Raw genomic sequence first — 27,395 nt, 5'->3', positions numbered from 1 at the left:
CAAAATAAGTTATATGTCTCTATTCAATTTGTCATCTCACCCTAACTTCGTTTAATTTTTCATATAACTATTGGACTATCATTTTCCCTACAGTTTGGACTTTGGAGTGTCCCTTAAGGCAACATGACAGAGAAGGGGTTATGTGACCGACTATGACTTAGCAATTTGGCCTTTCTATACACGTTTTCGTGTGATTGTCGAAAATAATTATCTTACAAAGCTTTTTGAGGAGTGATTTTCATACACTACTTTTAGTTTGTGACACACTCTTATTTATTTCTAAACATTAGATTGAATAGATCAAATAGAACCAACGAATGTGTAGGAAATTAAAAAACGTGTGCCTTTATCATTTTCTTCTTTCTTGCGTTTATCATTTTCTTCTTTCTTTCTTTTTTCCTTTGTTTTGTTATGAAATCAGGAAATAATTATGAAAAAAGATTTCCACACATTTTTTCTCCATTCATACTTTTGTTTATTCATGAATTTTAGACCGAATAAAGTAGAGAAAAATCAAGGAACAAAAATAAACTGAAGTGTGCTTGTGTGCGAAAAAATATTATCCATGTAGTGTTACGATGATATCCCTCCACGCTTGTAAAGAAAGGCTCATGTTTGAATCCTAAAATAACTGTACTTGATCTACTGTGTGACTTTAGCCCAAATTTCTCGTTGTATATCATCCCTAATTACTGATGCGCATTTTGCACCTGTCTCTCTTCTATTCACCTTTTTTTCATGTTTTCTTGAGCTCCGCATGCGAGTCTTTGGTCCCTGGGCTAGGGCATCCAGATTAAGTCACCCCTACCCTCTCTCCTTTCTTTCCCACGAAGAAGAGATGCAGACGCAACCGTTGCGTACAACGGTGTCAGCTAAATTTTTCTCTTCCCAGGTCCCAAACACAGCACGTAACATGTTTGGTCGAGGAACACCACCGTGCAATGCCCTGGCCAGCTCACAAATGGCAGGTCATGAACACATTCATGTAACTTGCTTAAAAATAAAGCACAAAAAACCTTTTTAACGCTGATTCAACATCAAATCAAAAGAAAACATCGAATCCTTTCTTTCAAATTAACATCCTCCTACAGCAACCTAAATCTTTCCATTCAAAATTTCAATTTCTGTCGAGCCATCAAAATTGTTATCCAGCCACAGCAACATACGAAAACTGCGATTGCGAGCCACTTTCGCAACCAACTTAGTCTCAACCTATAGCAGCATTGCCACTTTGCCAGAAGATATTAAGCTATAGCCAGTTAATTACAACTATATCAACAGCCTCTACATTTCCACAGAAGGAAGTAAATCACTCACCACAATTGGCCCTAACTCTAAAGCTAAAGTATATCAACATCCTCTACACTTTACGAGCCAGGGTCATCTGCTTGGTCGCATGCTGTACTACTTTTTCCTCTACAGGAAGCCCCTTCTTCCATCTTACAGCATTAATTAGTTTCCTCGCGTTATTGGGAAGCACACTAGAACCGTCACCAAACTCCTCTAGTTCTTCTTCTGTTTTTGGTACAAAGAAAGGATCCTCTGGAAGTGCTTCCCAGTGACTAAGCACAAGAAGAGCACTTGCAGCACCAGCAGTCCATCTTCTAAGCTCATCCGCAAAACCAAACCTTTCAGAAACAGGCACATATGCATGCACAGTGAACAATGGGGAGCCTTCCTGCATTTCCTCCTTTAAAACTCTAGCCCGCCTTCGCCCAAGCACAGCGTACATAGAACCCAAATGCTCAGTTGACGTGTTCAACTCACAGAAGTACATGGCTTCCACAAGCCGAGGCTTCTTTTGAAGCACGGCTTCTCTACAAGCATCTTTGATGGTTGTCATTAGACTCATTACCTGTCCTCTGAAGATACCACATTGCTCACGTTGGTGGTGGCAGGCTTCCCCTTCATCAGACTGAGCAGTCAACGGTTCAGTTTTAGCCTCAATAATAAATGCTAAACCCCGCATAGGTTCATCACATAAAGGTCCAGCTGCTGTCGCCACTTGAAACCCAGATACAACACTGCTTTCAAGGTTTTCTGCCTCAACTGACAATGCCTGAGCTACTTCTGAAGATGTATCAGCAGCTATATTGCCACTGCCAGAAGCATCGACGAATCCTAATTTTTGAGATACGTGAGAGGAGCCACAGATGAGGACAGAGCCGTCCGAACCCTTTCCTTTGAGGTCTGGAGTAACTGAGTAAGGAGGATATTAGGACCTACTTGCGAAGGGCCAAGTGCCCATATCCCTTTAAGTAGTTTTTGCCACTTTAGTTTACATTTCTCAACCCTATCCTTGTCGGCATCCCCACTAGACAGAATATCACTCTCCACAGCATCCGTGATACGTTTCTTCAGTGCTTCAATCGGGTTCTCGTCTTCTGCAACCGTTGAAATCTCTGTGTCAAAACTTTTATTGATCTGGGAAGCCCTACCTCCAAGGATATCTCCAAGTAAATCAGAACTATCTTCAAGCACTTTAGTTAAAGGAGGGAGCTTTATGACATGCACCTTTATCGTACACCTACCGTTTGCTGTCTTTTTCTCAACACAATCTGAGGTTGAACGAAAGAATTTCAAATTCTCAAGTTTATCACCTACATTACCCTCAAAGGTCTCTTTATAAGACACAAGAGGTGGAGACACTTCCAGGCTTACCCTTGCAAATCTCTCCTTCAAATCTTTTACGCATCTTTCAAGATGTACCTCTCCTGCAGCAGACACAACATTTTCTCCCCCATCAGAAACTGTTACCCCAACAAACGGGTCAGCCCGGTTCAACAGCCGCAAACCCTTAGTCAGTGCATCCATATCTGCAGGATGAGTTGGCTCATTTGCGACTCTTAGAGTAGAAGCAATCTGAAATGCCATACTGGAGAAAGGCCAACAGTTTTTCGTCGATGAAGGTGTTAAACTTTTCAGTATATGTTGGCCAAGGCCTCAAATTGCTACAAGATTCCTGGCATGGGCAGAGGCCACATGTGTTAATCCTTGGCCCATCATGAGATATAGAGATTTCAACTCAGCCACCTGCATATGCTTCTTCACCGACTCCCCTTTTAATGGATCATACAAAGCTGAAAGCACATAAATTTTCTGTCCTGAATAAAGAACCCCACTAAATATCCTTGCAAATGCAAGAAAGCCCTCATTCAATTCACCCTCATCACTTACGTTGTTTTCAATTTCCCCATCTAATCCCCTCTGTGGAAGTACTTTCATTGGGACAGCAAACATTTTGGATACAAAAGCAACACAGGGAGCTTGAGGGCTTGAATTGCAAGCTTCAACCGATTTCCTCACAAGCTCCGCCTCTGCAAGTGCATCGGAATCAACCCCATAACTCATAACCTGCCTCTTTGGAAGCAACCGCCCTATCCTAAACGCCTGTGCCGCAACCGGGTCAGGCATACACCTAACCACCATTGACAACACAGCATCAGAAAGCTGAAGCCAACGACTCATCACATCTTGAAGCACAACCTTCTGATCCTTGTTCTGAAGCTCACGGGCGGCACATTCAAATTAAAAGACTCGATAACTTTCTCAAGCATCACTTTCCCACCGCCATCCTCATCCAAAGCCGCCTGATATACCTGCCAAAGCGGCTCAAGCACAAACTGAACAAACATTGGCCTAGCATTTTTCACACCAGCTACACCCTTCTTCCCCACAATCATCTTGGTTTTCGGATTAACGTACCTCGGTCCCCACAAAGCCTTTGTCAATGCAGCCGCACTCACCCCAAATTTCGAAGAGTAAATCTCAGCAAACTCATTAATGCAGAAACCCCAACCGTCCAAAGCACACACAAACGCAACATTCTCCTTCTGGGGTTAAAACGTATCTTCCTCATCGTCCTCCACATCCAAAAGGCTCAGATTTTGATCACCACCCACATCAACAGCCGGCCCGGAAAGTATAGCATCCACGTCGGACAAATATTTCTCGCTCTTATACGCACTAACAATCCAATTAACCTCATGAACAATACGCACTAACCTCGTGTAAGCTTCCATGGGGCTCAATTTCAGCTCCGAGATCAGCCGGTCGATCTTGTTCAGCACCAAGCACGGCGTCAGCTCCTCAATCCAGGCCTGGCGCAACGCGGCGTGGGTCTGGATGTGGACGCCCTCGACCAGAAACAGAGCGCCGTCGCTCAATCGGGCAGCGGTGGAGACCTCGCTGCAGAAGTCCATGTGGCCCGGGGAGTCGATGAGGTTGATGGAGTGGTCTTTGTAGTGGAGGGCAATGGAGGAGCTTTTCATGGTGATGGCGCGCCTCTGCTCCTCGTCGAGATAGTCCATGAACCGGAGGCGGCCGGCGAGTTTCGGGTGGACTACGCCATAACCGGTGCCGGCGAAGTTTTTGGACCGAGTAAAAGGTTTTGGATTTTTGTTTTTTTTTTTTTTTGGAGCAGACGACGACGAGGCTTGGCCGCGCTGCGGTGAAGGTTTTCTGATTTGTAAGAATTAGGGCTTTGCGAAATACGTGTTATGAAATTGAGGTTTTATGGTTTTTTAAAGGGCAAATTTGGTATTTAACTCAAAGGCTCAAAGCCCCTTTTTTTTAACTTTTTTTTTTTTTTTTTTTTTTTTTTTTTTTTTTTTTTTTTGTTCTCTGCAGAAATTAACGTTTACACTTTCACGAGTCATTTATGTAAGTTAAATTGAAATCTTATTAGCTATATATATGCATAGTCGAATATGAAACCTCAATCGACCTTGTAACGATTGGATATTGTTAGTCCAACTAGTCATGTTCCAAACTTCTCCTATGTTTGATGGAGTGAAAGGAGCAAGAGAAGAATTGGGACGGTTGAGAGTTTTCAAGCACTCTTCAGTAACATTTTCACATTTGAGTATTACAGTGCTTCCTCAGGTGGTAAATTGTATTTCAGCACAATGTTACTTCTCCATGCGTCAACACTACCACTTTAAGCGCCAACAGTCGTGGCATACTACTACTTTAAGAACCAAATTTACCACTTAGTGCAAACACATCCTCAAAAAATCTCCACCAACATCTGTTATTTGACGGTCGAAAGTTTGTTCTGCATTTTTTGTGAAAAGGTTTTTATTAGAAGCACGTTAAAATTAATATTGAAAACACCTTGATGCTTATCCTACGACAAGTGAAAACTAACAGTTGAAGAAACACAAAGATCTTTATTTCTTAAGCTACAGGCTACACAGTCGGAACTCCAAAATCTTCATTACAACGTACGAAACATTCAACGAGCAACGCAAACACGAATATCATGACAATCAATTTCTTCAGGCCAAGATAACAGATTAACCCGAGCGCAAAACTAATGAATTCAGGAATACAATGATAAACAAATGAAATGCAAACATACCACCGTCTCATCGAATGCAGGAGGCTGTGGTAGAATGTCACTCCCCTTCCCCTACAAATCTAGTTCTCTCTTTAACATTATAATACTTGAACGCAAATAAATACCTGAAATAAGAAAAAATGAAAACCATACGTAAGTAACAACGGGCACAGACTCAAAGCGACAAGAACTTGAATGGAGATGCAGTTAGGGAAGAAAAGAAGGCATTTTATGGTCCAAAGTATGTTTATTAGACTCTGTAAAAATCTATCGCCAGGCAGCATATCTGTCGTCAATGACAAGACACTACTTCGAACTCTTTAACCTCAATTCTGCTACGTATTGCCTGGAGGGGCAAAAAGTATGTGACTGAGGGTGCCACAAAACGCTCAATTCTGCATCTTTTTGCCCAAACCTGCACCCTCATCAATTACGATAGTGGACTCGAGGTGGATGTGCTCTCCCTTTCATTCTATTATAGCTTTTACACTCCACCTTCACAATAATGGGTAACAAAGGAAAAAAAGACAAATACTTAATGCATTAGACCACCATTCTTACCAATAGAGTAGCTTCAACTCTTCTAATCGCGATAGGGTGTGAGATCAATGTTGAAACGTTGCTTCCCCTTGCTTACCCTCTAAAAATTAACAACAAAACATAATATCTAGGTCAATATCCAGCAATAAAATGAAAAACCATTCTACTAAGAACGCAAAATCAAAACGAAAAACCGTTCTTGTTCTTTATTTTTTTACTCTCTAGCATTGTGAGAACGCCAGGGAAGGTTTTGGGAGGGAAGACTACACCATATAAAAATAATCCTAATTACCATACTTCTGAATTGTTTTGAAAGTGTTAAAAGAATCTAGTATTCATAACTGCTGACACTGCATTTCCATGGTTAATGTAAAAACCATAAATTCGTCTCTCCAAGTAGCCAATATATTATGCATTCTATGTACATGGAGTTCTTTAGGAGTTTTACAACACTTGACACAAAAATGATCATAATGTAAGTGCTCATATTACGGATAGAGCAAGAGACTTACAGCAATTGCTATGAGCTCTACCAACAGTTCCTCCAAGTGGCGCAAGGGCTAAAATCATAAACAAGAAGTAATATAAACAGTTAAACTTAATAAAATACTTTTTCGTTAAACAATGTTTATATATTCAAGCATCTCAAAACGGGAGAAAATGCACATGAAAACAAGAAAGCATGACTCACCCATTGAGTTGGACCATCAACTGGCGCATTAGAAGGATTATCATGTACCTAAGTACCCAAAGGAAAATCTTAGCAAGCCAACAGTCTGTATGCAAGTGTGTAGATACGTGTGTGTGTGTGTGGGTATATGTATAAATGTATTCATAAAGACGACTACCCTGAGAAATTTTTGTATCAGCAGCTTCATGTGGCCATACAATTGACAGCTAAGAAAGATGAATTCATATAGCACACTATCAAATTTGCACGCACATGGTTGCAGATAAATGAGAATGAGAATTTATTCGTACAGCTGAATTAGTAAACTTCAACAAATTTGTTTGAAGTAAATCCCAGAAATAAGAATCATAATCCTAAAAAGGAATGAAACATAAATGCAGGCATCCGAAAGTTACTTTACCTCCATGAAAATTCCATCCACTCCAACAGCAACTGCTGTTCTTGCAATGCATGGTATTAATTCACGAAGACCACCACTGGCAACACCTCCATCCTCCAACTATAGGAGAAAGTAAAGTTCAGCCATGATATAGGAATCAAATTTTAACAATTAGCAATATCAAATTAAAGTAAGCATATTATAGCTGCTAGTGATAAAACCAGAAGAAATATTTCATCTCCACATGCAATAAGATAAAGGCAGTTCCTAAATTTTGTTGTCACTCAAAAGCAATAATCTAACACGTTCTCCCCAACCACCCAAATTAAGTGATTTTTCACAGGTCATTGCTAATGTCAAGGAGACGTGAAAAGGAAATAATAATATTGGCTACAGATTTAATGAGATATATCACGGAACACAAGTTGTGGCTATTATAACCATGCGTTTCTAAGAGAAACCATATGTAAGACTTTCTCACGTCCCAGCAGGCTGTTGCAATGCATGTGTGACGTCAGCAACCTGTAGTGAAACACTTGAGTTAGAAAGCCAAGTGTTTTCTGTATTTCAACGGGCAAGACTTCCTACAGAAGCTTCCTAAAGGTACTTCTCCAACCAGAAGCACTTTTGTCTATTTCAACCAAAAACTATAAAAAGTAATTTGGAAACCTGTTTAGTTGGAGAAGGAGGAATGGGGGTAGTTGTGTACTTCCAATATAAAGAAAACGGACGGAAATTTTATTACAAAATAACAAGAGCACGGAAAAGGAAGAACAGATGTAAACAGCAACTTACGACAGGACAATTAGCTTCTCTGATCCACTCCAAATTGCGGGGATCAACAATTAAATCATCTATAAAACAAAGCAGAGATATAGGATAAATCAACTAAGCAGGACCAAATTATAAGAATGCAACATTAACTTTAATCCTTAAAAAATATGGAGAATCGATGCGTGAAAATTTAAAAACATGTGCAGGACCAAATTATAAGAATGCAACAATAAAATCTTAAACAATATGAATGGAGAATCAACGCATCAAAGTTTAAAAACATAAGGGGGAAAGGGGGAACATGACGAATTAAGCAATGGCCATGCAGAGAGTGGGGCAAGCACTAGAACATTGATTGAAGCCGAAACAGACAGCCTAATTAAAGAGATAACATAGATGCTGTAAGACTTACTATAGCCAAACATAGTTCCCCTCTCACAAACCATCACATTTGGGTTTCCAGCCAGTCTAACCTTCTCAGCTGAATTTACCATGACCTGAAAATAATAAAATATGAACACTTTAACATTAATAACAAAAGCACAAGGATACCAAAATAATTTAAATGAGATTAGTTAGTGGAGTTTTAATCAATTAGGTCAGAGAGTGGGGGAGAAATCTAAATCACTCACAGAAGGAGCACAGAACTGGCCCTTCTTAATATTGATAATTTTTCCAGTCTTGGCTGCTGCAACTAGAAGATCTGTCTGTCATCATAGGAAGTCAGACTCACAAATAAGATAAGACTCCCGACTTATGGCATCCTTTAAAAACTTCCATTTCAACTTTGATTCCTTTCTTTAGCAACTTATCATTAAAACTTTGTCATGATGGCGGAGGCACAGGGTTCCATATTAACTTCACCTGGCGGCATAAAAATGCAGGAATCTGTATAATATCTGCAACTCTACCAACTGCTTCACACTAGAAAAAACAAAAAAGCAAAGGAACAACGTGAGAAACAGTTCATGACCTAATAGCCAGTCCAAACTTCCCTTGCTGTTTAACATGCAATGGTAAAGAAACAAACAAGGACGAGACGATGTGTTGCGCTGCATCATTATGCAAGCAAGTATACATTCAACTGATTCAAGATAGAACATATAGAGATCTATTGACCAAGTCCAAAATCAAGAAAATTTAGTAATAGAGTAGATTATAACCTATCCCAAAGTCTCTTTTTCTACTAATCCAGACATTGTTTCATAGATATATAGTGAAGCCTACCCGAGGTACCCAAATGGTGCACACTTATTCATCAAGAAAACAGCGCATTTTCAAGCAAAATTTGACCTTCTTACTCTTAAGGCATTATCTTTGACACATAAATATTTAAAGCTGAAGCAAACAAGTATACTAAAAATACGATTTAAAAAAATTTCACCTGATGAGAGGAGATAGAATGCTCACCTGGCTAGCTTCATGTACATCTGTAATGATAGGGAGATCAAATGCTGTTTTGACCTTCTCAAGGATCTGAAATAAAAAGGTGAAATAAAGAGGAATCAGTGATTTTAAGTTGAATGTCTTCTATATCGATAATAATACCGAGTTAATATTATGCAAGAGAAATTCTACTCTACAAATTTATGTATTCCCTAGTAATATTGCAGCTAAACTGTTAAAAGCTTTAGATGTATCAACACATGTCATTGAAGAACTGAAACAACACGGACTTGCAGTCTCAAACTCCGATGACACTGGTAATTTACTTGAACATGTAACAATATCTAGTAAGTTCTCTATACTTTGACCATAGCAACCAAAGTGATTCAAATATAAACTTAGCATGAGAAAAAGATAATGACTAGTGGTCCACCTTTAAGCCTTCCTCCAAGCCAGGACCCCGGAATGATTTTGAGGACGTACGGTTGGCCTTGTCAAAGCTTGACTTGAAAACCAGCGACAATCCAACTCTACAAGATTGAAAAACAAATTGTCTATCTTGTCAAAATTCGAAAAAATACACAAAGATTTAAATCCAATCTTTATCCCATTTCGACAAAATGCATAAATCCCAAAGACAAGGAGCATACTTCGTTGCAACACTCTTGATGTGCTTGGCCATTCGGAAAATGTGCTCCTCAGATTCGATCACATTGGGACCGGCTAGCAAGAAAAATGGTTCTGCTGCCTGCTAGGATTGAAATAAGAGAAAAATTAAAGTACTATTGGAGCATAAACCATCCAAATTTATATACCATTTAACGTAAGAATTTAAAAATCCCAACAAAATTAAACCTTGAGCTGGTTATATAGCACCACTGACGAATCCATATCTTCCCACTTAGCTGAAACGATACAACTGCAGCTACACATATCAGGATTCAATTATATCACGTAAATCATAGACTACATTACTCAAAAAATATTATTTTAATCAAAGTAGTAACCCGAAATTACAAAAAAAAAAATTGAGAATTCAGAATGTTGATAGTCATTCGAAGATCCGGAGGCCGTCTAAATTTTCCCGCAATTTTCCGGGCAACCAAACAGAAATTTAAACGAAACGTGAATGCACATTCGGACCAAAATGGAGTTGATATTCACAGATCTATCAAGGAAACAAATCTACCTCACTTCGATCGCGAAAACAGAGAGAGAAAGAGAGTTCAGTGAGTGATGGGGTAGAAAGAAGCAGAGGCGATATATTCTATCACTGTAACTGTCGGCCGTATGTGAGTGTAGGTGCGAGCGCAGCTATGTTTATGTGAGGGCCCAAGTCAGAAAATTGTCCCGGAAATTTTTTCTTGTAAATGAGTGGGTTTATTCTCAACCTCTTCTTCTTTTTCTCTGGTTTAATGATGGCATTGTGAAGAATTTGTATCTTAAGTGGTTAAAAGCGTATGAATATGTAATGTGTTTTTTTTCCAGAGAGAGTGACTTTTATTGTTAGCTTCAACATTATACAAACACAGGACTTGTTTGGAAGTGTTTATAAAATAACTGAAAACATTTATAAGTTCCAAAAGCACTTGGAGTTGAAATGCTCCTTGCAATTATGTGGTTATTGCAGGAAACACATACAATGATTTTCCATGATTTACTTGTATTTTTACTAAGGATTAGTTTCAAAAATATTTTCACGACAAACACTTTCTGTGATTTTTAAATCACTTTCAAATGAGCTCATAATGCGTTATTTTCAGAGAAAGCGTATTATATTGTTAGCCTTAACTTCCAAAAGACACTCTTTGCTGAAACACTTCACACATTCTTTAAAATTCACACGTGTACTAATCGCAAGTATCTCACATAACTAAATTGCCCTTTAGTAAATAGGGAAATCATTTATACGCACATCCTATTCATTTACGTTATTTAATTTTATATTGATTTATTCAATCCAAATGCTAGAAACACACAGAAATGTGTCAAGGAAGAAAAATCGAGAAGGGTGAGTAAAACCAACTCACAAGAGTATGAAGAGAATAAGTGTGTGGCATAGCCAAACGATCATGTGATTCCGGTGAGTGCACCTAATTATTTCTCACACCCCATGTGGTGTAGCCGAATGACCAGTCACATGTGGTTGCGCCTAAATATTTCCTACACCCCACAGGGCCTTTGTGTCGATCCCAAATGAGACCTAATCCTCTTCTCGATCCAAAAAAAATGACGACGAAACCATCAGCTGATATCTTTTTTAAATAAAAAAATGAAACTTTTCGCTTCAAGTTTGTACGACTAGATCTTGTTGGTGTTCTGACATAATGAGCTCCAAAGTATTTATGAAGAAAAATGGCATGAAATGTAATTAATAACCCTACTCTTTTTACATTCTTAAATGATACCGTAACATTTTAAAGCAATAATGCAACATCGATCGTAAGAAAAAGCTATCCAGAATATCACAACTGGGCACAATTCTCTTTTCGGGTGAGATGTTGAAGAGTGAACTCCTTTATAAAGCTTTTACTAGTTAACTAGTTCTACTAGATATTTAAACAATGCATGCAGCTGCATGCAAGATGTCAGCATGGATAACGGAACATTATATAATATAGAAGAAAACTGAAGACGTAAAATATGGACATTATTGAGTTGACTGCCAAATATTAATGCACCGCTGCATTGTTGAGATTTTGCCAATGATTACAACAAATTTCTCGCCTCCTGATCGTTTTTCTTTATTTGTAAATCACAATTTCGTATATATATTACATTAACTCATTATCATGACACATGTCGAACGGTTATTTTGTTTGGAGAAATGAATGTTTATACATAAGAAGTTAAGTAATTTTCTCAATGAAAAGAACAAAGACACAACACAAAATAGAGTAACAAAGGATGAAATTGAACACTTCGAACTGTCCGTGAAATTACAAACACTTCGACTGGTTCTTGGAATCTCGGTGAAATTGAATCTTTCATTTCGCCCCTGGATTGCTTGGCTATTGAATGTACACCCGCTGGTGATCTTTCATCTTGGGACCGCATCATTTGGCCATGGACTTTGAAAAGCCAGGTGTTGTGCCATTTTCAATGGTACCTGCCCTTCTCCTCTCGATACTGCCGGGAGGGCCGCTGAAGCGATTTCTGAGTTTTTATCCATTTCCAAGGTCCTTCATGTCTCCTCCGTAAACCGGGATATCCCCGCTGCTCCTCTGGTTCGTTGGCACGCTCCTCCTTTGTCGGTGGTAAAGGTGAACTGTGATGCGGCCTGGTCGAGTGTGTCGCATCGTATGGGTCTTGGGGTGATCATTAGGGATTATCGGGGGTCTCTTTTGGTGGGGGTGACTCTGGCTCGGGTGTGGCATCTTCTTCCCTGGATGCGGAAGCTCATGCTGCTATCTTTGCCATGAAGACGGCTTCTGTCAGGTGGTCTTTATTTCCTCTCATTCGTCAAATTTGGAGTCTTCAGCTTTCCTTCTGCCAAGTGGTGCTGGATTCCTCGCCAAGCGAATTCGGCAGCTGATTGGGTTGCCCCGCAGAGTTTAAGAGGGATGTGTCCGGAAGTCTGGGTTTCCAGGCCCCCATCCGCTCTTGTGCATATCTTATCCATTGATGGTCTTCCCTGTCCTCCTTAGGGAGGCTAAGGGGCGTTAGGTTCCCTGGTTTTGGCGACTAGAGTTTCTTCTCCAAGTCTTCTTATCCTTTTGTTGGTCCCTTTGCTCCCTTTTGTTGGTCCTTTTGGGACTAAGCTTCTGTGCCTTCTCTCTTTTGTATGGTCTTGCTGTTTCAATGAAGTTGTTTCTGATAAAAAAAAAAAAAAAAAAAAAGATGCAAATAAACAGGACCTTGGGGATGGGGTTGCCTGCTGAGTCCCGACAGTTGTTGGTATTTATTGGATGTGTCATCATTATGTTGGAGGTCATCATTATGTTGAAGGTCATCATTTTGTTGCTTTCGGTTCTCCCATATAGATAATAGATTAAGATTAGTGGGATTGGATGTGTCATCATTATGTTGGAGGTCATCATTATGTTGGATGTCATCATTTTGTTGCTTTCGGTTCTCCCATATATGTTGCATTGTGTAATGGTTTCAGATATGAAATATACATAAAAAACACTCAACATGATATCAGAGCGGGCATCATCCTGAGCCAGTTCTGTATATCGAATCTGCTGTGTTTATTTTTCAAAAACAATGGCAGATGGAAGTATCATTGCTTCTTCATCTGGAAGCGCTTCGGAAATGGATATCAATCCAAACCAACGACTCAGTTCAGTATTATTGAATGAGTTTAATTATTTGCCATGGGCAAGGGCTGTTAGTCTTGCTCTCGGTGGAAGATCCAAACTCGGTTTCATCAATGGCAGTCAACCTGCACCAGATGCTTCTTCTCCAGAATATGGAGGGTGGCTATGTAAAGATCAACTGGTCATGTCATGGTTGTTAAATTCTATGGAAAGGAATATTGCTGAAATCTTCAGCTATTCCGAGTCGTCTCTCATCCTTTGGACCACCGTGAAGGAGATGTATGGAAACCAAAACAATGCAGCTCGCATCTTTCAACTCAAGAAGGATATCTCCAACATACAGCAAGAAGGTAAAAGCTTTGTTCAACATCTTGGTTCTTTGAGAAGCATGTGGAATGAGTTAGATGTGTACAGACCTCACACAACTGATCTCTTTGTGCTCCTTAAAAGAACTGAAGAAGATAAAATTTTTCAATTATTGTCTAGCTTGAGCTCAGAATATGAGGATTTGAGAAGTCACATTCTCATGAACTCGGAGCTACCATCCTTCACTAGTATCTGTGCAACTATCCAACGTGAGGAAGTAAGGAGAAAAGTCATGAACAATGGTATAAAAACCAACGTGACAGAAGCTAGGGCTTACCTGACAAATGAAAAAAGATATAAAGGAAAAAACCCTCATTTAAAGTGCCTACATTGTGACAACATCGGGCATGTGAGAGACAAGTGCTGGATCCTACATCCAGAACTCAAACCTGACTTCATGAAGGATAAATCCGCACCAAAGACAAGTCGAGCACACCCTCGTGCCAACACTGCAACATCTTCATCTATCAACAATGTTGATACCTATCAACAGTTCACTGCAAATCCTGCCATCCTTTTAAATGAGTTCGCAGCGTATCTCCAAAAAAAGAAGGGAAAAGAGGATGGATCGGTTGATCATGAAGATGGAAGTACTACTGCATTGATGGGCAAATTTGCAGGTTTTTTAGCTGATGCTGATTATGTACCTCAGACAGACTTGAAAGGTATCGTAACTGCTTTCCAAACTGCTCTTAAAATAAATGAGTTACATGATTTTTGGGTTGTAGATTCTGGTGCCACAGACCATATGACTAATCAAATGTCAAAGTTACATAGATTTGAGAAACTACATAATCCTTCACATGTATCTGTTGCTAATGGTGAAGGTGCTAGGATTGTAGGAAAGGGAAAAATCCACCTGATATCTGATCAAATAGAGTCTATGGCCCTATATGTCCCATCATTTCCATTTCAACTTCTCTCAGTGGGAAGAATCACAAATTCCTTAAATTGTTTGGCCATTTTTTCACCAAAAACTGTCATTTTTCAGGATTGTATAACCAAGAGGACGATTGGTGAGGGGTTTTACCTTGATGGTCTCTATTACATATCAAAAAGCTCTTCCTGTGGGTTCCATGCCAAGTCAAAGTCCATACATACCTCCATTCAAGCTTCCACCTTGTGGCACCAACGACTAGCTCATCCATCTCAACCTATCTTATCCACCTTATTTCCTGACTTAGGCAAAGAATCAACCCACTGTGAAACTTGTCATTTGTCAAAGGCAACAAGACTACCTCTAGGGTCTTCGATGTCTAGAGTTTCTCATCTTTTTGAGCTTGTACACTTTGATATATGGGGACCAACAAATGAATCTTTTGACGGTTATAAATATTTCATAACTTTTGTTGATGATTATTCAAGAGCCACCTGGTTATATTTGTTAAAAATCAAAAAATGAGGTGATGGAAGTGTTTAAGGACTTTCACAACCTTGTCAAAAATCATTTTTCTTCTCAAATCAAAACCCTAAGGTCTGATAATGGCACAGAATACATGTCCCAAGTCATGACTCAATATTTGAGCAACAATGGCATCATACATCAAACTAGCTGTGTTGGCACACCCCAACAAAATGGTGTTGCCGAGAGAAAAAACCGAGATCTCCTTGAAAAAACTAGGGCATTGATGTTACAAATGAATGTACCAAAACGTTTTTGGTCTCAAAGCGTCATGACAGCAGCTTACCTGATCAACAGATTACCTAGTAGGGTTTTGGGGTTCAAATCCCCAATGGAGATAGTCAAGAACAGAAAGGTGGACTTGTCTCACCTTAAAGTCTTTGGATGCATCTGTTTTGTTCATGTTCAATCATTACATCGAGACAAACTTGATCCTAGGGCAACTAAATGCATTTTCCTTGGCTACTCGTCCACACAAAAAGGGTATAAGTGTTATAATCCACAACTTAAGAGATTAATTGTTTCAAAGGATGTTCAATTTCATGAAACTAACTCTTATTACAGTAAGTCTCTGGATAGTACAAGTCAGGGGGAGATTATCTTGGACATGTTTCCACTGCCAAGGACTGAGATACTCAACAATGCGGGTGATCAAACTCACACAATGGATCTTGTGGCTCCAAATCAACCGGATTCATATGACGACAGCAACATGCCTGTAGAAGATGAAACTCTACGTAGTATTGGTCCTGAAGAACCTTCAGAAGAGTCTCTTCCTACCATACCTCGACGAAATCCAACTCGTGAGAGGCACCCACCAGCAAGACTGCAAGACTTTGTTACGTACAAGCTCAAGCACCCCTTATCCAACTACTGTTCTTATCAAAAGTTGTCACATAATTACACTACCTATTTGAGTAATATATCTGCGCATGAAGAGCCTCAATCATTTCAAGAAGCTAACCAATTCCAAGTGTGGCAGCAAGCAATGCAGGATGAACTGCATGCACTAGATCAACATAAAACCTGGAGCATTGTGCCACTGCCCAAAGGAAAGAAGATAGTAGGCTGCAGGTGGATATACAAGATTAAATTCAACTCGGATGGGTCTATTGAAAGACACAAGGCACGATTAGTGGCCCGTGGCTTCACTCAAACATTTGATGTGGATTACAAGGAAACCTTTGCCCCCGTTGCAAAGATGAACACAGTGCGCGTACTCTTGTCTGTGGCTGTCAACAAAGGATGGCCTATGTATCAAATGGATGTAAAAAACGCCTTCTTACATGGTGAGCTTGAAGAAGACGTCTACATGAGATTACCACCGGGTCACTCTCAAAGTCATAAACAGGATGTTGTGTGTAAACTACACAAATCAATTTATGGTCTTAAATAATCACCGAGAGCCTGGTATGCTAAGCTCAGTTCAGTCCTTATCAGTGTTGGTTTTGGAAGAAGCAATGCGGACTCCTCTTTATTTGTACGCTCAGGCACCGCTGGTACATTGGTTGTTCTTGTGTATGTTGATGACTTGATTATCACCGGAGATAACCCTGAAGAAATCAAAGAACTCAAGCACTCCCTTCAGCAACGCTTTGCAATAAAAGATCTTGGTGTTCTGAGATACTTCCTTGGCATCGAAATGGCTACATCTCACAAAGGCTTCTTCCTTAACCAGCGCAAATATGTTCTGGATCTCCTTAAGGAAGCAAACATGAGTGATGCTAAACCGGTCCCTACACCTCTTGACATTAAACTTAAAGTCAGCTTAGAGGGTCAATCTCTTCCAAACATAAGTTATTATCAGCGGTTGGTTGGTAAGTTGATATACCTGACCATCACAAGGCCCGACATTACCTATGCTGTCAGTATTGTTAGCCAATTTATGCACTCTCCCACGATGGAGCACTTTAACCTAGTCAAAAGGATACTTCGGTATCTAAAAGGTTCTGTGGGACGTGGTATAATCATGAAGAAAAATGCAAGCACTCAGATTACAGGTTATTGTGATGCAGATTGGGCTGGCAATTCCATTGATCGTAAGTCTACAACGGGATTTTGCACGTTTGTGGGAGGCAACCTTGTCTCATGGAAAAGCAAAAAACAAACTGTCGTTGCAAGATCCAGTGCTGAGGCAGAATATCGGGCAATGGCATCTACTGCGTGTGAACTAATCTGGCTCAAAGGTTTACTGTGTGACTTAGGTGTTTTCAATCATCAATCCATGTCCTTTTTCTGTGACAATCAGGCTGCAATGCACATTGCTTCCAACCCAGTTTTTCATGAGAGAACCAAGCACATTGAAGTCGATTGTCACTATGTTCGTACACAAGTTCAATCTCAGGTTATCCAAACGCATTTTGTAAGGAGCTCGGATCAACTTGCGGACCTATTCACAAAATCATTGGCCTCTCATCAGTTTCAGCTTCTTCTTGGCAAGCTTGGATCTATCAACCTTTTGGATCCAGCTTGAGGGGGAGTATTGGATGTGTCATCATTATGTTGGAGGTCATCATTATGTTGAAGGTCATCATTTTGTTGCTTTCGGTTCTCCCATATAGATAATAGATTAAGATTAGTGGGATTGGATGTGTCATCATTATGTTGGAGGTCATCATTATGTTGGATGTCATCATTTTGTTGCTTTCGGTTCTCCCATATATGTTGCATTGTGTAATGGTTTCAGATATGAAATATACATAAAAAACACTCAACAGTATTCAAAGTTTAGTAACTCAATACCAGAATATGTGGGTGACAAGAGTTTTCTAACTCTATCACACCTCTCACTTTCACTCTCAATACAATTGGACAAAAGAAAGGGAGAGATGAAGCAGCAAGCTTCGGTGACAACAAACACTTTGATATATTAAAAAGAGTTTCAACTCGATGGCTGAAAATGGGAATGTTTTGAATGGACATGCACCTATCTATATTATAGAGATTTTACAAGACTAACACATGCAAAATAAATTGAAGGTGTTCAAAAAGTCTTTACATCCTTTTAACTTTAGACTTTTGCACACTTACCCATGTACATTTAGACTTTTACACACACCTTTAGACTTTTACACATACTTTTAGACTTTCGCACACAGCTTTAGACTTTCGCACACATACTCTTAGATTTTGTACACACACACAACTTTCGGCCAGTACAGAAGCATTGACATCTAGCAGCACAAAAACATTGACATTATGTTTTTATTTGAACTTCCAACAACAACTTCAAATAATGCTCACAAATTATTTAACTTTCTAATTATCATCCATAGAAATGAATCAAGTGGCAGTTTTGGACTTTAACCCATCCAGCCTAATGTTAGTGCTACATGCACATGCAACCTGTTTGCTTTGTAAGTTTTAAAAGGCAACATATAGGTCAGTTGGTTAAGACAGTGTGTCTGCTCTGTCGCACGTAAGTTTAAATTCTCTTTCATGTAAAAAACAATAGCTTGGAATATCATCTTATTACCAAAAAAACTAGATCCAAAAGGCAAAAACCCGAAAACCTTTCACTATATACTCTTTTCCCACCCTTCTTTCCCTCACCCTTTTCTCATACCTCAAAGTTAAAACCATGTTCATTCTTCAGTTAGGTCAATCTTCCAACATGTTAAAGATAATCACAATCCTAATTATTCTATCTCCCCGCTATAGTATTCGGAGACTGTACGTGCGAATCCGAGGACGCAGAACACAACCAAGAAGATGCACTCGGGTATAAATTAGGCTCCATTGCCTCCATTCTTGTTGCTGGTTCTGTGGGGGTGAGTCTGCCATTGGCTAGGCAAGAAAATCCCAACTCTGACGCCCGAAAAAGACACATTCTTCCTCATCAAGGCCTTCGCTGCAGGCGTCATTCTAGCAATTGGGTTCGTTCACATACTCCCAGATGCATTTGACAACTTGACTTCACCCTGCATCAAAGAAAATCCATGGGGGAAGTTCCCTTACACCGGTTTTGTTACCATGTTATCTGCCACTAGAACACTGATGGTCGATTCATTGGCAACCGGGTACTATCAGAGATCGAATGTAAAGTCCAACCAGGTGACGATTCATGAACTAGAGAGCGGTGACGATGATCATGCAGGCCATGTACATGGTCACACACATTCCACACAGGGCCATGCTCATGGCTCCGAAGAATTGAGATCATCGGAACTAATCAGGCACCGTGTCTTTTCACAAGTAAGAACTGTATCGAAGAAAAACATCTTATTTAAGGATGACAATCTGAAGTTCTACATTGTTACGTAGATCGTTTTCTGGATTTTAACTTCCATGGTTATATTGTAGGTGTTGGAGCTGGGGATCCTAGTGCATTCAGTTATAATCGGAATATCATTGGCTGCTGCCCCAAGTCCGGAAACAATAAAGCCTCTCATTGTTGCTTTGTCTTTCCATCAATTCTTTGAAGGCATGGGACTTGGTGGCTGCATCTCCATGGTAAATCCTCAAACAATAAAGCCGCTCATGATCTCACTTATAACTATAAATCTCCTGTTGTACTGCCCTACAGGCAAAATTCCAGTCTCGGTCTGCAATGGTCATGGCGACATTTTTCTCCCTCACAACGCCGGCAGGGATTGCAGTAGGTGTCCGAATATCAACAGTTTACGACGTGAACAGTCCGACTGCACTCATTGTTTAAGGAACTTTGAATGCTGCTTCAGGGGGAATTTTGATTTACATGGCTCTTGTTGACCTACTAGCAGCAGATTTCATGAACCCTAGAATTAATGCAAGGCAATTTGAAGATTCAGTTAGGAGCATACTCTTCGCTCCTTCTGGGGACTGGTTGTATGTCTCTGTTAGCCAAATGGGCTTGAAATCTGAGCAAAGCTTATAATTTGGCTTCTTCCCCCACCCCAGCGAGAGCGGCGAAGGAATTTTCTTCGTTCCCCTTGATTTTTTAAACGGATTTCACGGACATGAAACATGTTTGGAGAGAAATAATCCTCAAAATTAAAGTCCCTCTAATGTAGTAATTTGTATTAGCATCGGCCAAGATTCGATTCCCTCCGATATAACCCAAAAGGTCGCTCAGTATCAGTGGAAAACTCGGCCTTTGCTTTGCAAAATCAACGATAAGTATTTCCTTCGTTCTGTGGGAATCAAACGAGAGCACACTACTCTAAACCAAAACCACGAAACATCATATTGTACTCGTGTTCATATCAAATCCAAGCCATACTCTCATCAGGTTTTGATTAAAGAATTCATCAAATCCACCAGAGCTAACTTCGCATTTGCCATTCGAGGATGTATAATTATAAATGATGAATTCCAAAGAGAATTATAACTGAAGCACAGCAAGAATAGTTCCAGACTCACTGAATCTCCGTAGCACAGATCTTGCGGCAACCCCAGTCCGTGTATATCAAACTGTTCGATGCTTAATTGCGCCCACTGCATCATCAATCCAGATGATGATGCAGTGGGCGCAATTAAGCATCCACTTCCTACCAAAGCTCATCTCCGCAGGACTCAAACAAAATGAAACAGTGCCCTATGCAAGGGCTAGGAGGAAGAAGGGAAAGTCTCATGAATTCACACAAAAATTCAAACGTAAAAGAGAAGGGACAAAGAACTTGCCGAAACTTTTTAAGATTATGTACATGTTGCTTTGATTTCAGAGGTGGTCAAAAATCAACAACTTATACATTTCCATATAACAAATGCATAACCAAATTTCAAATATCCTCCGTGTTTACATTGCTTTCCTTGGCATGAGTATTTTGGGAGGGGCCAGAGATCTTAATTCAGGTGCAGAACTAGGAAAAAGAGTGTTCATCTTGTGCATGAGGATATCGGACCTTGACGGAATCTCATTCAGAAGAAACTGTTGAACAATGGGTTTCTTAAACCACTCCATGACAGCATCTCCCGGTGCCCTCAGCACCACTTTGCTAACCTCGAATGGAGATTCCACCGAGTTCAATATCTGTGCAACCACTATCTTCAAAGTCGGTCCTGTGACCAATTTAATGCGTCTTGGGATGACACCATAATATAACATTCGTTTTCTGAACCTATGGAGAGTATGCACAACTGCTATCAGAGCAGCTCCAACTGATAAGTTCCTGACGTCCAGGGACCAAGCAATTTGCTGATCAAATACTATTGCCTTTGGGAAAAGCTTATTCTCGTAGGCAACTTTCCAAACACACCGGGCTCGATTTATCTGCCCCATAAGAACAAGGTAGTTGAGAAGAACATTAACAAAGTACTTAGCAGGTCCCTCTTCCAACTCATAATCAATACCTTGGAAAAATTCCCTCACAAAAGATAACACTGGTTGTTTCCTCTGTTCTGGGCCTGTGAAGAGTCCACACATAAAAGCGTGTGCCTCGTGTCTTGTGGCACCAAGTATTGACATCAAATGCCTCTCATGCTCTTCTTCCTGGCATCTTACGAGATACGCTAGAATGGATGTGTAAAGTATGAGATCGACTTTTGCAGCAGAGTTCACATACGTTTCTAAGAGAGGTTTTGCTGACTCATACAAACCACTCTTCATACATGACTCGAACAACTGTCTGATTATAAAATTATTTGTTCTAATCCCTGATGAGCCCATGAAGCGCAACCACCGCAAGGCTACATCAACAGAACCCTCCTTGATATACACCATCAAAACATCGCTAGCGCTCACATCAACAGAATAACCCATCGTCTTCATCTCAAGCAAAATCTTGGCAGCCACGTCCACAAGCTTCTTATTAGCCAAAAGCATCAAAAGGGATGTGTAAGTACTTAGACCTGGTCTTAAACCTGCATTGGTCATTGAGTTATACAGCTTCATAGCAGAATCTACTTGTCCAGAGGCAGCATGCATTTCCAATAGACATGAATATGTCGAAGGAGTGGGTAGAAATCCAGCCTTCTCCATATCGGTAAAGGTAGACATTGCAATATCAAGTTTCCCTGATTTTGCATGGGACTCAACAATCATTGTGTATAACCCAAAGTTAGGCCTAAAGCCCGCTTTCTTCATCTCATCCCAAAGTCTAAGGGCAGCATCTAATTTCCCAGCCTTTACATATGACTCAATCATAGAAACATACATGGGAGCAGATGGCCTGAAACCATAGCCCTGCATTTCCATGTATAACTTCATCGACGTGTCCAACCGCCCAGCTTTTCCCATTGAATCAACAAGCGATGCAAAGACATTAAAGCTGGGTTTAAAGTTCCTCCCTTTCATTTCTTGGAAGAGCTTAAATGCAGCATCAAGGCGGCCTGACTTTGCCAAGTTTGGTACCATCAACTCATAGGTTGATCCATCTAATGAGCAGCTTGCAGCTTGCATGCTCTCATATATCTCAAATGCCTTATAAGGTAAACCCTTATTCAAAAACAGCAATATAAGCGAATTATACGTCTGAGTATCAACTTCGAAACCTGAATCTTGAATCTTCTTAAAGCAACAAAATGCCACCTCCATTTTATCTGCTTTAGCCAAGAACTGAATGACACGGTTATATGCACCCGATGACAAAACCCCACTACTACCAGAATCCTGCACCATTTCATCAAACAATGATTGGATTCCATCAAAGTCCTTGCTTTGGTTTAGGCCATCAAACAACACCACATAACACTCATCACTCGGCAAATACCATGACTGCCTCTTAGCCCATCGAAACAAACTCAAAGCCCCATCACCATCTTTAATAACCTTCAACGCTTGAGTAATGTGAGTCATGTTTGGTACAAATTGGAGTTTGTCCAATTGGGTCTCCAATTCAGGCCCCCATTTCCACCTCTTTACAACCTCAACAATTTTAGCAATGGCAGAGGCATTCAACATTGGCTTTTTCAACCCGCCTACCATTACATGGTCATCGAGCCCTGGCTCAACCGATCTTATACCTTTCCCAGTGTAAATAACACTCCCTGATTCATCCAAATAGTCAATCTCGTCAATCCACTCATCACTCTTCTTCCCAGAACAGTACTTTCTGATCAAACCAGGGCCTAAAGAAACCGGCTTTTCAACCAAATTCGTACCTGAAAAACCAGAGCTCCCCACAAAATTGGGTTTTGCCGGTACAGATAATCTATGAGAAATCGAATTGAAACCCGTTATAGAGCTCCATAACCTGAAACTTCCTCCATAACTATGGAGTTCATTTGCACACAGATTGGGGTACGGTGAATTGGAACTATGAAGCGCAGAGCTGACTGTAGGGTTTTTGGTGACTCTAGAAATACTTACAGGGCAGAGCTTCCTCCTATAAAACATTGAGTTTTGGGTATGCAGAACTATGATTTGGGGATAAAATTAGGGTTTATGGAGGTTGAATGTGTTACCTGATTGCTGGAAAGATGCCCTCTTTGGAGCGGAGCTTAAACCCTAGCTTTCAATGTGCAGCTGCAGCAGACTGAAGTGTCAATGGGCAGGCAGCGTTGGGGGGTTTACCGTACTGTGCTGCAAATACCCGAAAGAAAGTTCCCATTTTTAATTGCATTTTGTACCCTGTGATTTGTGATAGTTAACAATTTGGTCCCCATCTTTTTAAACTGACAAAATCAACCCTGCAGTTGCAAGATATTAAATTAGTGCCCCATCGGTTTTTTTTTTTCTTTCAACAAACAATATATCTACATTAAGGGGAAAGGGGGGTGGGGCGGGGGGAGGGTGAACTTAATCTCATAATGAGCTAGCAATAATGTAATTCATATTCACTTTTGGTGAGAATCGAACATAAGATCTCTCACTTACAAATAAAGAAAAATATCACTAAACCGTAATACTAAATGACACCCTCTTGGTATTAAATTGTAGCTATTATCCTTTGATCTGGAAATGGGTGAAATGGTTTTACTTACATCAAAGTTGGATTTGTGTGGCGTGGCAGCGTGGGTCATTTTCATCACTTTATATATTTTGATAATTTGAGTTTTTGGATGATAAAAGTTCTGATTTATTCTCTTAATGCATATATGATTTCTCATAATGTCAATGAGTTTAATGAGTGTCACATTACAAAATAGCAGTTTATTTAACAGTTAAATGGACCAGAATTTACAATAGTGTAACACTTTATAACTTTAAGAGTGGTCATTGCCAATTTTTAAAAGATTGAGATCAAAATGTTGGTAACTCTATAAAATGAGCAAAACACGTATAAAAACTGTATATATGTAATAAACTAAATTAATTTAAAAGAATAATTCATCTGAAAAATACATAAAATATGTTTGTAATCCCATTGCCTTAAAAAATTACGGCCATAATTACATATTTTATTTCTTTGCTCACACTCATCATTTTGGAAATAAGTAAATATTGATTTATAAATATCACCACAACAAGACTCCTGTCTTTTGCAATTTGATCACATGTAAGAGTCTACTAATAGGCTTTGATGCGAAGAACTTCAGCCTAAAAACGAATACGCTCTTAATAACTTGAGCTACAAGTTAACCATCGATTAGTTACGCTCTTAGATTTGGTACGAGGACGGAAGGAAAGCAGGCTAAAAAGAACATGGAGAGGAGTTTGCTTCTAAAATCTCAGGAGTCTGATGAGGCTGACTTTTGGTTCATGTTCTCGATCTATGAGTTCCCTTTTCCATGTTTAAGGAATAAGACATTGCCTTGATTAGTTTCTTAATTTGTCAGGAGAGGATTAGAGCACCAATCACCCTTCAATATTATATAGAGATCAAAGAGATTTAGTATATTAGTCCTTGGTGGGGAATGGGGACTGGGGACAAGGTGTTGAGAATAACCCATTGAAGCAATTTGTGTTAAAGGCATTTTATGTACCAGAATCAAACCTGCAAAATGTACTTTTAACCAAATATGTACAAACTATTTGAACAAAGCAAATCCGAGCTGGTATGCAAACAGAACAAAATTGATTGTAACAAGCATTCTTTTGATGCAAAGTGATATTGGGGCCGGGGATTGAACACAAGATCTCGAATGCTGAGTAAACACTTTTAATCGCTTAAGCTACAAAACCTCGTACTGTATAACAAACATTCTTAGACATTAAACAACCAATTATTCATTTGAATAATGCATATCCACCTTGTACCTTGTACCTTAGTATGGTTTTCCCCACTTAGAGAGAGAGAGAGAGAGAGAGAGAGAGAGAGAGAGAGAGGGAAAGCTTTGAGTAGAAAGGAAGCAACAGAAAAGGGCAGAAAAAACCACACTTTGATTTTTTTCCAAGATCAAGCAAGCATATATTCTAGTTTTGCTGCATGCAACAAATAATGTTAGCGAGGAGGCAAAAGAGAGATGTTGTACATACAAAATAGTTCACATTCCTATAAAATACACCTTCTCTTAGAAGCCTTCTTTGTATCCCTTCAATGACACATATCTAAGCAAAGTGACTCAAAGTTGGACTGCTAAAGAATCAATCTTCATAGCCACTTGGCTCCCGTTGCCCCTTCTTTTGGACAATTCTAGGGAGCTCCAAGCCTGCTTCATCTGCCCGTTCTTTATATATGTAAAACCTCCTTCTCTGCATCCCTTCCTGCTTCCCGTCTTCGAGTTTTCTGGGAGTTGGAGCAAAAGGAGAAGACACGAAGAAGAAGCAGCAGATTCGACTGGAGTTTTGGGTTCCGTTGCAAGTCATGGAAACGACTAGAGATCACACAAGATTTTTAATTCTTTTTCTCTATCTGACTGCGGCAACTATTTCCTTCACTCAATGTGGTAAGTCCCTCTTCCTTCATTGATTTATATATTAAACCTTGCATGGATGTATCATCTACCTCTCACTATATCTCTCGTCACATGACCAGATCGCGTAATGAGTGATATAGTAAGAGGCGATGAATTTTAAGTTCGTTGACAATTCTATATGTTTTGGCAGAGGCAATCAGATCAATAAGATTTTTAAAAGGCACTCTTCCAAGTCCATCAAAGCACAGCAACTTGTTTCTTAGTGCTGCAAACAAATTGGACTTGATCAACCGCATTGACTTTCCATTGGAGGGATCAAAGGACATCCAACCCTACGGTGTGGATTCACCATTCACTTTGCCACCTTATGATTCATTACCTCCAATTTCCTTGCCAGAAAATGCACCTCCATACGATACAACTCCGCCCAATACCCCCGAAACTCCCCCTACAACCGTCCCAACGCCTATTGTGTTATCACCACCAAGCATCCTTCCGATCCAAATCCCACCTCCAAGCCCAACAAGCATTCTCCCAGGCCCACCAGAATCCATCTCCACTCCTAATCTGCCCGGTACTGTCCCGAGCCCGACTGGCTTTATACCTACTCCCACTATCTACATCCCAAGCCCACCTTACTTCGAGCCCAGCCCGCCCGGTCTTGTTCCAAACCCGCCTTCTTCTGTCCCGTCGCCTTTTGGGTTTCAACCAAGCCCGCCGGTTTTCCTACCTCCCATTGTGTTCCCTCCGCCCACTACGCCGCCGAGTCCAAGGCGAGGCCCGACAGCGCCTTTGTGGTGCGTGGCTAAGCCGTCTGTGCCCGACCCCATCATTCAAGAAGCTATGAATTATGCTTGTGGGTCGGGAGCGGATTGCGCTTCCATCCAGCCTAATGGGCCGTGTTTCAATCCAGATTCATTGTTGGCCCATGCCTCCTACGCCTTCAATAGTTACTGGCAAAGGACTAAGGTTGCTGGTGGCTCTTGTTCTTTTGGAGGAACTGCTATACTAGTTACTGTTGATCCAAGTAAGGGAGTACATATTTCAGTAACTTCACTAACACTAACTTCTTGTTTCAAAAACTGATTCGTTGTTTTGATTATGTCTTCACAGGCTACGATGGATGTCGGTTTGAGTATTATTGAGATCAAAATAGACTCGATCACAATCATAATGTAAACTTCTTTTCTTTCATTTTCTTTTCTTTTCTTTTCAACTGATTGACACGAAAGGGACAAAATTTCGGTACATGTAACCTTAATCCGAACAGGAATTTTGTAATTAAAATGTAGATTACTTGTCGTTCAATCATGAATATAGATTTCAATAAAGTTTTTATGTTATAGATTGTAGTGTTTTATCTTTTATGCAAACTTTGTTAGGTTCAAAGGCAATGACTCGACAGAACAATATCATGATAAATTTGCTTTTGCTAAATTGCCCTTCACTTAAATTATAGGCTCACCTTTATGCCATTCATTTGTCAACCATTAAAGTTGGAATAATAAAATAATAAACTTTACACAACGAAATAGTAATAAAAAAGAAAAGGTTCAACGAATAATATTTGACAAGGTGAAACCGAAACATATGAAATA

At 39.9% G+C, this 27,395-nt stretch overlaps 3 protein-coding genes and 2 pseudogenes across 7 annotated transcripts; 2 read left to right on the top strand and 3 right to left on the bottom strand.

The window, feature by feature from the left end:
- Window positions 1-1,042: 1,042 nt before the first annotated feature.
- Window positions 1,043-4,472, bottom strand: LOC103953327 (annotated as a pseudogene).
- On the bottom strand, window positions 1,043-10,538 carry LOC103953328 (2-dehydro-3-deoxyphosphooctonate aldolase-like). 5 transcript variants are annotated; one of them, XR_007252864.1, is made up of 15 exons: window positions 10,301-10,538; window positions 9,967-10,036; window positions 9,762-9,862; window positions 9,545-9,641; window positions 9,136-9,201; window positions 8,590-8,649; window positions 8,358-8,432; window positions 8,138-8,222; window positions 7,747-7,805; window positions 6,973-7,071; window positions 6,573-6,620; window positions 6,394-6,441; window positions 5,903-5,981; window positions 5,363-5,466; window positions 1,043-5,056 (listed from the first exon to the last, which is right to left on the bottom strand). XR_007252864.1 is itself a non-coding variant. In XM_048569838.1 (14 exons), exons 2-13 carry the CDS (start codon window positions 10,000-10,002, stop codon window positions 5,925-5,927), a joined length of 831 nt encoding a protein of 276 aa, XP_048425795.1. In that variant the 5' UTR covers window positions 10,003-10,036; window positions 10,301-10,538; the 3' UTR covers window positions 5,152-5,466; window positions 5,903-5,924. The 5 variants fall into 5 exon arrangements, 4 of the variants coding, with proteins under 4 accessions (XP_048425795.1, XP_048425796.1, XP_048425797.1 ...); XM_048569838.1 differs by lacking the exon at window positions 1,043-5,056 and having other exon boundaries at window positions 5,152-5,466; XM_048569839.1 differs by lacking the exon at window positions 1,043-5,056 and having other exon boundaries at window positions 5,152-5,466; window positions 9,967-10,030.
- An 8,247-nt stretch (window positions 10,539-18,785) lies between these two features.
- Window positions 18,786-20,122, top strand: LOC103953322 (annotated as a pseudogene).
- A 594-nt stretch (window positions 20,123-20,716) lies between these two features.
- LOC103953321 (pentatricopeptide repeat-containing protein At1g79490, mitochondrial-like) lies at window positions 20,717-23,592 on the bottom strand. Its single transcript, XM_009365061.3, has one exon. The coding sequence runs from the start codon at window positions 23,393-23,395 to the stop codon at window positions 20,858-20,860; it is 2,538 nt and encodes an 845-aa protein (XP_009363336.2). The 5' UTR covers window positions 23,396-23,592; the 3' UTR covers window positions 20,717-20,857.
- A 1,688-nt stretch (window positions 23,593-25,280) lies between these two features.
- LOC103953358 (proline-rich receptor-like protein kinase PERK8) lies at window positions 25,281-27,079 on the top strand. Its single transcript, XM_009365100.2, has 3 exons — window positions 25,281-25,827; window positions 25,988-26,824; window positions 26,911-27,079. Exons 1-3 carry the CDS (start codon window positions 25,746-25,748, stop codon window positions 26,940-26,942), a joined length of 951 nt encoding a protein of 316 aa, XP_009363375.2. The 5' UTR covers window positions 25,281-25,745; the 3' UTR covers window positions 26,943-27,079.
- Window positions 27,080-27,395: the final 316 nt, after the last annotated feature.

The sequence above is a fragment of a genome, unplaced genomic scaffold, assembly GCF_019419815.1.
Source record: "Pyrus x bretschneideri cultivar Hongxiangsu unplaced genomic scaffold, Pyrus_bretschneideri_v1 Contig50, whole genome shotgun sequence".
Taxonomy (NCBI): Eukaryota; Viridiplantae; Streptophyta; class Magnoliopsida; order Rosales; family Rosaceae; genus Pyrus; species Pyrus x bretschneideri.
This window is presented reverse-complemented; position numbering and strand designations above follow the sequence as displayed.

Excerpts from the sequence above, each read along its gene's own strand:
- LOC103953328 (XM_048569838.1), bottom strand. The coding sequence starts at position 10,002 with ATGGATTCGTCAGTGGTGCTATATAACCAGCTCAAG. Across the intron at positions 8,650-9,135 it reads ATGTACATGAAGCTAGCCAG|TGTGAAGCAGTTGGTAGAGT; the intron begins GTGAGCATTCTA and ends TGTTTTTTCTAG. Across the intron at positions 8,223-8,357 it reads GCCAGTTCTGTGCTCCTTCT|GTCATGGTAAATTCAGCTGA; the intron begins GTGAGTGATTTA and ends TATTATTTTCAG.
- LOC103953321 (XM_009365061.3), bottom strand. The coding sequence starts at position 23,395 with ATGTTTTATAGGAGGAAGCTCTGCCCTGTAAGTATTTCTAGAGTCACC.
- LOC103953358 (XM_009365100.2), top strand. The coding sequence starts at position 25,746 with ATGGAAACGACTAGAGATCACACAAGATTTTTAATTCTTTTTCTCTAT. Across the intron at positions 25,828-25,987 it reads TATTTCCTTCACTCAATGTG|AGGCAATCAGATCAATAAGA; the intron begins GTAAGTCCCTCT and ends ATGTTTTGGCAG. Across the intron at positions 26,825-26,910 it reads ACTAGTTACTGTTGATCCAA|GCTACGATGGATGTCGGTTT; the intron begins GTAAGGGAGTAC and ends ATGTCTTCACAG.